Source organism: Ciconia boyciana, chromosome 6 (genome assembly GCF_034638445.1).
Source record: "Ciconia boyciana chromosome 6, ASM3463844v1, whole genome shotgun sequence".
NCBI lineage: Eukaryota > Metazoa > Chordata > Aves > Ciconiiformes > Ciconiidae > Ciconia > Ciconia boyciana.
The window spans coordinates 36,755,050-36,767,580 of record NC_132939.1 but is presented as its reverse complement, the minus strand read 5'-3'; the positions used below and the strand labels follow the sequence as shown (position 1 = coordinate 36,767,580).

At 36.1% G+C, this 12,531-nt stretch overlaps 1 protein-coding gene across 2 annotated transcripts in view; it reads left to right on the top strand.

Moving 5' to 3' along the window:
* The window catches only part of SPRED1 (sprouty related EVH1 domain containing 1), a 63,844-nt gene extending 51,544 nt beyond the window's left edge, over nt 1–12,300 (top strand). The window contains exons 5-6 of one of the 2 annotated variants that reach the window (XM_072863551.1): nt 2,312–2,419; nt 7,231–12,300. In XM_072863551.1, coding sequence (XP_072719652.1) covers nt 2,312–2,419; nt 7,231–7,890 — 768 coding nt within the window. In that variant the 3' untranslated portion in view covers nt 7,891–12,300. Of the gene's footprint in view, nt 1–2,260; nt 2,420–7,230 lie in introns of both variants that reach the window. The other variant, XM_072863550.1, reaches the window with a different exon arrangement.
* The last annotated feature ends 231 nt before the right edge of the window (nt 12,301–12,531 follow it).

Here is a 12,531-nt window from a genome sequence, read left to right as displayed (position 1 = left end):
CAATTAGCTTGAATTGTGGTGTCTGTGTTGGAATTTTATAAAAGCATTCCTTTATAATTGCTGCATATAGGGCACAAAGGCTTGCTTTAAGATTAAGGTTTGTATTTCATACATCAGTGTCTGGCACTGCTAGTTAGCACTGTAATAGATGATCAGTGCCTGTATACTTTATTAGATGGAGCCCTTCTTGACTGCCAAGGGGAGCGTGTGTGTCTGTGGGTCTGTCTGAGCACGTGCATGTGTCCTTTTTGCTTTATAGTGTAGGTAGTTTATTTCTGAAGAAAAAAGGTGTGAATCACCTGCAGGGACAGGAAATAATGCAGGCTGTTGCAAATCTCACCCAGGGATAAAGACTTGGGGGTAGTATGTGTTTTTTCCCTGGGAAGGAAGGAGTAGTAGTTTCTGCGGCTCTCATCCTTCTCCCTAGACCACTCGAATTGATAATAGCTGGGGGCTAAGGGGGTTAGGTAGTGCTTATCACTGTGGTTTCTGTAAAATGGCTTCTAGCTGTTAAGTGTGTTCCTAGCTTAAATAGTTTCTGCTTGTAAGCATTTATAACATTGCTCAAACCAAAAATAGTTGTAGGCATTTCTTCCTCATTCTGAATGTAGCTCTCCTGTGGTTTGAACCAGTGTTTTGGAAGCTTTTTATGTCATTGGGCAATGTACCTGCAGGAGTACCTCCTGCTAGGAAGTTGTTTGATATTGTGCTAATATTTGATACTTTTTGCTCTTAAAATAAGTATACATCCATGAAATCTAACTCTTGCCAGTCATTTCAACATTTATTTTATATTCCTTTCCCAACAGCATTTGACCAGAAAATTTAATTTTGACAACAGGGTCGATTGCTTAGTGGTGTTGTCAAGGATCTTAAAGTACTTTTCTGGAGTTTTGCCTGTCTTCAAACTTTTCAGTGGAACTTTAACCTGATTGAGCTATTGTCTTTCATGGGGTGTATGCTCTCTAATATTAAAGTTGATCATTAATTAATTACTAATTTTAATGTTTTTCCACTCAGAGTGCTTGTGAACAATATATAAATTCTTAGTGATGTGATGCTTTTCTTTCTTCTAAAGATCAGCTACAGAACAGCTACTTCCACTTTATCTAGATGTCTTAGAACTTGATACATTAGGCTTTTATGTACGTGAGGTGCTAATGTAATCCCAGAATAAGTTCCTTAAGTATTTTGATAAATGAAAGATAATGATTCGGTCTTAGTACTTAACCTGCCAAAACTTCAGGTTTGCTTCTGCCTTAGTAGTTTTCTGCAGCATTTTTATTGTTTCCCCCTTAATGTTTTCTTGATATACACAAATCCTTACAATAAAGCTGAACATTCTCATTGCTGGAAGTTGGATGTTGCCAGAATTTTCTCAGTGCTGTCAGATGATGACAGCCAGTTAACTTTGCAGTGTCTCTCAATACAAACAAAACATTGTACAGTGCATTTTTTGGCAGCCCAATGGGATTTGTATCAATATGCTCTACTGTATCCTAAATATATCCCAGTCAGTTAAGCTTAAAGAATGAGAACTGTTTGGTTTTCTATTCTTTTCAGAAATTGGATCATCTCACAAACCAATATTCCACCCAAACATACTTCCTCTTCCTTATTCTCAGTGGCACACATCCTGTAGATATCTCGTTATATGTTGTCACATGGTCTCATTTTTGTATCAAATTGCCTGATATAACCTTAATTTAAAAATGACAGTCATTAGTTGTTTAATACACACTTGCTGTAATTAGATATTTTAATTGAGCCAGTATATGTTAAAACTGACTTTCTGTTCCTTTCCAGCTGATCTTGCTTTTAATTTATTAAAAGGTCTGACTAGCTTTTGCCTTATTAGTCTCAGAAATTTTTTCCTCCAGTTGTATATTTGTAAATACTGGCAGCCTTGTGGGTAGTTAGAGAAAGCATAATCTCAGAGACTGGGCTAATCTCTCCTTCCTTAAAGGAGCTCCTCAGTCTGATTTGGCAACTGAGTTACAAAGGCATATATCTCTCTTGTAACGAAGTTATGTATGCTCTGCAGAGACGGAACTCTTATTTTCCAAGGCTGACTCATAGTAAAGAAAATACTTGCCTACTTATACGTACTTTAAAAATGTGTATTTAAAAATACTTGTGTTTATGGATGCCTCTAACACATTATGTAGAATATTAATGCATTTATGTATTAACTTGGCGGTTTTGGTGTGGTTTTTGTATAAATGCAAAATCGTTTCAAGGGAGTTCTTATGTATTCTAGACTACTCAAGAAAATGCATCAGGTTCATTAATGAAAGATCACCTTTTCCAGCATGAAACTGTAGTAACCAGTGAACCTTACAACAGTGCAAATTTAAGGTCTTCAGCATTTGAGGATTTCAACACCAGGAGAGCCTGTTTTCCTAGCCAACCTAACCAGGTAAGACTACCAACAAAAGAAGCAGTTCTTTGCTTGCTGCATTCACGGCACAGTATGTAGTTTCTGACAAGAAAGCATTTTCATTCTAAGTCCCTGTATGTAGTAGTATACTTTCAGCTTCTTGAAATGATCAATATAAGCATTGCAGCTGAAATATTACAGCATTACTATGGCAGAGGTAAAGCTTTGTGAAGGTATTTACCTATGCTTGTAGTGCAGCAGACTACATTAATAAATCTTTCACTTTCTTTGAAGGCAGATTTTTGTATTGCAGACTTCTCTATCTGCAGCCTTGAAAAGCAGTTTAAATTTGTTCAGAAAATGTTAATTGGCCATGAGCTCAATCTGGGTTACATGTATACCAATATTGTTTCAATTAGGAATATTGAAAAGTATCTTTAAAATTGATATATTGGATGTATTACACAGTGGGGCACTTTTGCTAAATATTTTTAGTGAAACATTGTTTATGCTTTCTAACTGCCTATTTAAACTAAAATATTCTATTTTGGTACAGAAAGGAAAACATTCTATCAGTTATGCAGGAAAAGTATGAAGCTATTGGTAAACAGATTCTTAAAACAGAAAAAAACCCACTAACATGAGGAAGGCTGATGTACAGATATTTTTTCAAAGAGGTCATATTTATACAACATTAGATTGGAAAGGCAATGTTACAGCTTTTCCTCTAACAATATACATTTTGCTTTTTTCTAAGCCTCAAAGAATGGACAGGTTTTGTAGACTGTAGAAGTAGACTTAATAGTGAGTTGGATAATAATTAATTTGAGGGCCTTATGCCTAGAAGCAAACACATGGGAAGCTTTTTTAGAATAAGCTTAATAACAGAAGTCAAAGCAGAATGCAAGTTCAAGTACTTGTGAACACTTCATCAGAAAATATTTCTGCTCCTTGAAATAAAGCTTTTTAATTCCCTTGGTTATTCTTGCAAAGAAAACAGGATTGTATTAAAGTCTTGTATCAGCTGCTTTCTAACTGCTTTATTGAGCAAAAGAAGCAGTGTTATCTGGAGAACTAGCTAAAGAGCTTGAAATTATGAACTTCTGATTTTTAAACATTGATCTGCTCCAATTATCTCTTTGTATAAGTCACCTCATATTTTTGTTTGTTCTGTTTATCAAGAGGTACATATTTTTCCCTCTTCCTATTTACTTGCAAAGATAATTTAAAAATTTCTTAGAACAGAATTAATTGGTAATTAGGTTATTGCAGCTAACACTTAACAACTACAGTAACCAGTGATGTATGTGCTGTTAGTCTTCATTGGGTTGTAAAGAAAAGTGCAGCAGCCTAAAATACCTGATAATAATGATAATTTAAGCTGTGGTATACTGGGTAGTGTCTGTCTGATAGAAATTAAATAGGAATTTCTTTGAAAGGACAATGCTAGAATTCACTTCTTGTAGACTGGAGTTATGGGAGATTCCATGGAAATTTAAGTAGATATTCTTTAAAATGTTTTTCTCGCATTGTAGCACCACCTGCATCCAACACTCTGTGCTTTTTGCATGGTCCTGTGGTGCACACATTTAGAGCATAGGCAAGTCAACAAAATCTTACATTCAGTATGAGCACACACTGCACTGCCTCTGCTGAACTCCATGCATGTGACCATGTGCCACAGCAGATCTTGAGGTAAATACCTATTTTGTTTCAATTTTGTATAAATAAGTTTGAACACTCTTACTGTGCTTGTAAGTTGAATAGCTCAAGAAGTACATGCTCAAACTAAAGAAGTGATTAATGACAGTTCAGATCTTCACCTGTAATACTCTGACTGTTACTAAAAAATACCCAAGACCCTCAGCTCTTCAGCTTCTGATGCACTGATGTGTGTTTAACTTAAGTTTAGTACTTTGCAGTGATAATATGCAGCTGCTGGTGTCCTCATATTGTGGAGCTGCAAGCTGAGCAAAGTCAGGTATATCTGTTTGACGAGAGACAGCAAAGGCTACTGTACCAAGCAAGTGTCCGTGCTTTGTTTGAAGGTGCACCCCTTCAAGTAAAGTGTAATACTAGTGATTTCAGTCATGTCAACAAAAATTTTCTGCCTAATTTCCAGTCGGTTAGTTATGTTCATAATGAGATTCTCTGTGGAATTTCAGTTTGCTGTAATATTCTTCCTCCCTTCCTGCTTCAGCTATTACACAGAGATGGCACTTTCGTACTGAGTTATAATTTTGAATGGCTAGAGGACTATGTGCATTATTCTCAGTAAATTTTGCTGGTATTTGTACATAACTGAACCTGGATTATGTATTGTTCTTAAGATTTCATGTACCTCATGCTTTCATATAGGTCCCATTAAACACCCAATATGTAAGCACTTCATAAATAAAGCTTTTCCAACATTTCTCCTGTTTGCTTGTTTTTCAGCATTTCCCACTTGCTTTGTTAAAAAATGATTTCTTAATATCAGTTGCATAAAGAATGTAATGTTGCCTTGTTTGTAACATGTCAGACCTTAAGCATTTTAGTAGGTGTTTGGCTGGGGACTTGAAAAAAAGAAATGAGTTCTATGTATGTGGTGTGTTCTGCTCAAACAAATAAAAAGCCTTCAAAGACTGAGGAGAGGTCAGATTTTACAGTTGTTAATATTTGTAGTGATCTTTAATGGCTATTAGCTGTCTGGGGAATGGGAGGTTGAGGGTGGGGTTTTTGGTTTGAGGTTTGGGGGTTTTTTTCTTTTAAACAATGGGTTTTATTTAATGTCTTAAGTGCATGCATAATACTCTGTGGACAGTGGAGTAAATATCCTTTATGCCTGTAACATACAGAATTGTAATGACATTTTTGATGCTGTTAACTGTTCAAAAAAGCCAATTACCCATAGCTAGTTATTGATGCTAAAACAATAGGCTCTTTCTCTTGTTTGAAAACAGAATAGAGTTGAGAAGCACTCTGCTTTTGTAAGTAAAGGGGAGGCCTAACTGATTGCATCAGAGCCTGAGGAAGTATGGAAGAGCAGTGATGTTAGCTGAATAGGATATGACCTTTCTTCACCCTGTATTCTCGAGACCTTGTGGAAGTCCAACTACGTGGCTTGGAGCCAAGAAAAAAAATTATTCTTGTTAGCATACTCCAGTTGAAATTCCCAGGGCAAAGCAGCTCTAATTACAGTTCTGTACTTAAAATATATCACACAAGGATTATCAAGCAGGGAAGTGATGGTTAGAGCAGGCTACAGATATTCTTACATAATCAGAAGCTGGCATGTTTTAAGAAGCTATTCCTTCCTCTTTCCCAGCTGCCTTCCCTCTTCTGCCTCCTACCCCAAAACCAGGGCATGTAGACTTGAGTGTAGTAGGAGCATAGACACGTGCAAAGTGAAACAGAAGTGTGTTAACTTAAAACATCATCTTCAGTAGTTTGTCATTACACACTGCAACAGATCAGGAACATGCAGTTCAACTGTTGTCCTAGACTATGGAATGGCAACACATTAATTCTCATTAATTTGATCAGTACTAATAAGGTAAACACTCTCAAAGCAACAACACTGATGCCAAAGATGCATTCCCAAATAATTCATGATTCTGGAAGAATTTGTAAGGCTAATGGGTTAGGGAGTGATTTTTTTTTTCAGTCTTTTCTGTGAGATGGTTTGCAGGCTGTGCACTTGACAGGAGAAAAAGGCGGAATTTGACTTGAAGCTCGCTTATATTCTGGCTCCGATTATAATAGTCCTACAGTGTAGGAAAATAATTGCCTGTCTGTAAGGCAGGAATACTGGGACATACTGAGACTTTTGCTTTTTTGCTGCACTATCTGCTGGTTTTGGGAGCTCTTTCCATACACATGTGCTAAATTTTTATCCTGTCATTATTTGCACCTTTTCGTGAAAGTCACTTGTGATTTCAGTAATATTTAGTGGCAGTCCACTATCTTACACTTAGATATAAGGTCTGCAGTATTTCAATTCGGATTATTCAAATTTGCCACCTTCAACAACTTTTTCATGCCCTTTCATCGTAAGGCAGAATAAACAAGAACTCTATCTTACCTCTCTGCTGTTTGTTTTGTATGTGTTTAGCATGTTCCTTCTTACTTGTCTTTTGAGGTAAAAGGTCTTGGAATTATGGTCAGTTCATTACACGTTGAGAATTTTACAAGTACTTAGGTGTTTGCCAGCCAGTGTCCTAAACTAATCGATTTAAGTACTGCTAAGGGGAGATGCCTTTAGAAGCCACTGTTATTGATTGATCATGGTACTGAATATTATTCTTCATATGGGAGAATCCTTACCTAGAATACAGCTTTGAGAATAAGTAACCAGTATTCAATACTCTTGTTGCAAAAGTGGAGGGAGTTTGAAAACTTAGAGCAGGAATAAAAGAAAGCTTCTCCTAGATAACACGAGTATCTCAAAGTGACTGTATCAGGGAGTTAATCCTAAAGCAGTGGATCACCACTGGTGTGAAATCAGCAAATTCACATAAGGTGTAATTGATCTGTGGAATTAATTGCCACTGTGAGATGTTAAAACCTGAATTTTGAGCATAATTCAAATAGCAATATCAAGTTTTATGCGGATACCAAAATATCCAAAGCTCTTATGAGATACTAAAAAGAAAGAGTACTAAAGCTCATGGTCCTAATATAATGCAAAAGGCTCATTATTGTGGGGAAGTCTGTAAATTGTACTATTAAGAAAATAAGCTGAAATTTTTATCTTCAAGCAGCAAGGAAAAAAATCCTGATTTTTAATTTTCTAATCTAAGTTTTACCTTGTAGGTGGGCATAAATTTGGGATTTCACTGTAGTAAATTTATCTTGCTTTGCCATTTCAGGTCCCACTGAAGTCAATCAGACACGTTAGTTTTCAGGATGAAGATGAAATTGTTAGAATAAACCCTCGTGACATTTTGATACGTCGTTATGCAGACTACAGGCATCCTGACATGTGGAAGAACGACCTGGAGAGGGATGATGCAGACTCAAATATACCATTTTCTAAATCAGACAGTAAAAAATCTGACTATTTATACCCATGTGGGGATGGAACTAAGTTGAATTCCCTGAAAGACTCAAAGAGTTCTGTGGTATTTAAAACTCAGCCTTCCTCATCAAAATTTAAAAACTCAAAAAGAAGAAAAGAGGATGGTGAGCGTTCCCGCTGTATATACTGCCAGGAAAGGTTTAATCATGAAGATAATGGCAGAGGAAAATGTCAAGATGCGCCAGATCCTATTAAAAGATGTATCTACCAAGTTAGTTGCATGCTTTGCGCAGAGAGCATGCTGTATCACTGCATGTCAGACTCTGAAGGAGATTTCTCTGATCCTTGCTCGTGTGACACTAGTGATGACAAGTTCTGCTTACGCTGGTTAGCACTGGTGGCACTCTCGTTCATTGCTCCATGTATGTGCTGCTACCTCCCCTTGAGAGCATGCCATCACTGTGGTGAGGTATGTGGGTGCTGTGGAGGAAAGCATAAAGCTGCGGGATGAATCAGTCTTGTGCCAAACAGAGCTGAAAAATCTTTGTTTCCAGGAAGCATCTAACTTGGATTTGTGGAAGCTTTTTGGCAAGCTGAAGGGAATCTTCTTTCGTGTAAGAGATGCTTGATGTGGAGGAAGCAGCAAGACTTGTCAGACCTTGGCATTTTACAAGTGCTAGCCATGCCTAACTATTTCCTTTGAGTGCGTGGCATTTGTTGCAAGTTGTGAAGGAGATTTTGCAAAGGAAAGCCTATTCTTATTATTGGCTATAAAATGAGTATATAAACTATGATTATACTAAAAGGGATTAACTTTTGCCACTTTGTACATTCATGGTTTAGGTGAGGGGGCTCTTTTAAAAGGATTAAAACTTACCTGAGGGGAAATTTTAACTAAAAGTGCACTAGTGACAGTTGATTTAAGATTAAGAAAAGTTAATACTCGGCAAATGAGAAATGAAACTGATTTTAAGTGCAACTAAATCACTTATTAATAGTTTTTTGGAAGCGACTTTATGTATAAATAACAAATGTTTATATTTAACTAAATGTGTAAGGTACGAATTATTACATGTTAAACTTTCCTTCCCTCTGATATAGTAGGTATGGACCATATCTACTGTCACATTCCATGGTAGTATTTTAAATATTTAATTAGTTAATTTAGTCGCATTTTTATTCCAGATGGACAAATTGATATTTTCAGTCCTGTTTCCCTTCAGCTACAGTTTGTGTTGTATCCATACATTCTGATAATCTAAAAACCTTTAAAATATTAATTATTCTAGTCTTGAGTGACCAATATTTTTTTGTTAAGCACAGATGTAATTGTCTAAAATGTTCTTGTTAGAACATAACATTTATTTTTATATATAAATGACTTTGATTTCAACATGATAGCAAAAACGAAGTTGTTTCTGTTGCTCAACCAGCAAGTTGTTTTCTTTTGGGGTGTCCTCCAAAAATACTTTATTGCATATTCAAATGTTCATTAAGCAAAAGGTACATTAAGGCAGTTGTAACAAATTGTCATCAGTGTTCTTGTTTATCCTTTTGTTAAACTAGGATCCTGTTCAGCTGTTTATCAAGTACTATGATTAAAACAAAAGATTAATAACAAAAGTGAAATTGTTTTCATTATTTTGAACTTATTTGAACGGGCAAGAACAAAAGTACTGTGTGTTTTGTTCAAAAACAACAACAAAAGACTTAGCTTGAGAAATAAATTACAGCCCAGGCAAAATTGGAGTGAACTTCTTAATTGAGGAAATTTGGAGGGAGGATGGGGGAGGGAGTGAGAGAGAGAGAGAGTGTGTATGTATGTGTATGCGTGGTGGTATATTGTGTATGATATTTGTTATGGCTTTGTACTTACTAAGTGTTTAACTTTCGGATAAGATTTAACCGATTAACCCATAGAGGATTTTTTAAAACATTACATGCTTTGCTCTGTCATGAAGTAAGAAACGTTTACTTTTCATTAGAGATATGTAAAACACTAAAAACAGTCATAACTCATTAGCAAAGGTGCCTGTTTGATAATCCTGGCCGGAGTGGGACAGACTGTCCTCAGTATATCCTTGTATTAAACAAAAAACCTAATTGATTTTAAAAAGTATACATGACTGACTTTTCTTATTTCCTATGCATTTCTTCAGTATATTTTGTGTAATTTTTCTTTCTGCATGTATCAGCGCCCTTAATTTTCCTTTGTAGCCCGGAAGTAAAATGAGAAAATGTATATAACATTATCTGTCTGTAAAATACTTTTTAAAAGAAAACATTTATATTTATATTACAGCTTGAATTGACCACCTTGTGTACATAGCTCATCTCAAAGTATTATTTCACATTGAAAAGAAGACAAATATATTGATAACTGTAGAAGTTACGGAAGAGCTTCTAGTTTTGTATTAAGAGTTGATTGGATGAATTAAGTCCAAGAATATGACACGGTAGCAGCAGTCTTGGTTTTTACTGTTTATATATTTGAAAGCTGCTACTCTGGTTGATTTTCATGCTTCACACATTTTCAGCTAAACTTGGTTGCCTAGAATAGACTGTTAACTTTAAAAACAACTTTGATAAAAAATGGTGATGTTTTTCTAGTGAATGAGAGGAATTTAATATTTGTAAGTGCTAGGTTCCTAATTCAAGGTGAAGAGAGGTATGAACAATCTAAGAAAAGAACTTGCTGGCTGTATAGGAAAATGCTGTAGAATCATATTGTGTATATACTTCAGAAATAAATAAGTTTAACAGTTTCCTCTGAGCACTATACAACATAGTGAAACTCCTGGTCCTGTACTGTATTTTATAAAAAACATATATGCTTTAATATTTTTATTGAATGTGTGCATTAATATTTTCACCTTGCATTTAACCACTCTGCTGCTAAAATGTTTTCACCTTTTGCTGTCCTCTTTGAAGATTTGATCCATCTAAAAAGGGTTACTGAACTGACATATGTTCACTTTTTCTTCTTGTGCTGGAAGTGTCAGCCTGCGTGCCCAGTTTGAGAGCCACTAAAAGAACGGTAAAGATACATGGTTACATGAGGCTTGGTTTTGGTAGGATGCACACGTGCTTTTTCTTCTGGTGTTAGGGATCCTACCCACTGTTGCAGTTAAGAGATGAGTAGTGGAAGGTAGACATACAGCAAACACATTCCAGCACAGGCTGTTATATCCGTGCATCTTTTGTTTTTGACAGCACGTAACATTTATTCTGTCTCTTCTGAAATACTTTCTTAAGCATTTGGGAAAAGAAAAAATTCTTACTCCTCCCCTCGCCCTTAACATCAGAACTGTAGTTTGCCAGGCATGTAGTAGCAGAGCTTTGTGTTGCTTGGAGGGGAGACCCGAGCCTTGGGAAACCATCATTGAATATCAAGTCCCTTGCTTGTTGAAAGCCTCAGTTACCGTGAAAATTAAGTATTTCCCCTTGAAAGCAGGGGAAGAAGTTAAATGCTAGCAGCACTCGTGCACCATCTACTGGGGAAAAATAATTCAGCTGCATTCAGGCACAATATTTGATTACATAGCAATTTAACTGGCTATTGGTGCACTACTTAAGCTAAAAAAATATGTTAAGCTTTAGTTATGAATTTACAAAACAGTAATTTGGACTCTTACTGTGATACTTTATCTCATCATGCTTCTTAGGTTTCATTGTTAATATTGATTGAAAGTAAAAATGCTTTAACCATATATTTTGTTAGGCTTAAAATAGTTACGATGGCCTATTTGATTCTGTCACTGAGTTCGTAAGAAAGATTCCCCCCGCCCCCGAAGTTCTTTCGCACAGCAAAGCGATGGAGTTTTCATGTTCATGCAGAGGGAATTTGGCCTTTTGGTTTGTGATACGAATCAAGTTTTGTGTGTGCACAGGTGGGTCTGTGCGCTCGCCCATGCGATTCAGCAGTTGTGAAGGGTATACCTACAGCGGTGTGCAAGATTAAAGCAATATGCTGATAATAATCTCCAATTACTATGGTAACTGTTTAGTAAACAGCAGCAAGCGATGGCATAAAACTCAGATGCCTTTCCAGAGCTTATGTAAGGGATGTTCCAAACAGTCTTAACCAATGCAGTTTCCTCTAGAGAAACAAAGGTATTTTGAAGAATGTCTTAATTTTGCATGTTGGAATATAACATTCCCATTTCAGATGTGTTCTCTTCAGAACGATCTGTTCATGTGTACCTGGAGGATAATGTTGAACTCCCGTGTAAATAATGCACAGGTTTAAATTAGACTTTAAATCTTTTCAGAGCTTATGGCACAGTATGCAGCCAGTACAGTGATACATTCATATTAATAAAATGAAGATCAAGGGTGGTGGCTGGCAACAAAACAATAACTTTACAAAGATGCCTTATGGTACTGTTAGTCCAGCAGCTGGGTGGATAAAACTTCCATTTCCTTTGGTGCACTGATAAATACAAGGAGGGGTTGGGGGGGTTGTTCGGGTTTGGGTTTGTTTGGGGTGGTTTTTTTTTTCCTGAAAGCTTCTCTTTCTTAATTGCAAAAGTTGTGGTTCATTTAAGAAATCAAAGCATTCGGTGAAGAAGAAGCCTTCATGTTCAAAGCTGCAGTATAAGCTGTACATAGTTTTCCTTCTTTCGCTTGGTGCCATTTGCGTTCCACCCTAATGACCTCAAAGTGCCTCATGTGTATATTGTTTCCATTAAACCTCAACTGCTATTTCTTTCTACTAAATGATGTATAATTTAGTTAACTCATCCCATAGATGTTTCCTTTATGAATATGAATACAGCTTGTTACTTTGAGTATATAATGTAAATATGCCTCTAAGTTTGTAACTGGTTTGTTACATCATATCCTTGTAAGTTGACATAGCAGATAACAGCATAAAAATTGTTTAAATGTTTTTTCCTGTAATTACCTGATTAAAACTATCTTGAAATGAAACAACTGACATGTTTTTCCATTCTGTGTTGGGATTACTCAGAACAGTGCGTATGAAACTAAATGTTGCAGCTCAAGAACAGAATAAAAAGATGTAAATACAGGTAGTCATTTCGCCATAGTGTTCTGCTTACTGGTTAAACAAAACGTTAAATCAGATCACTTTATGATTTTAGGACTGGTCAAACAAACATTGTATTACCTTCAAGCTCTAGCATCTTTC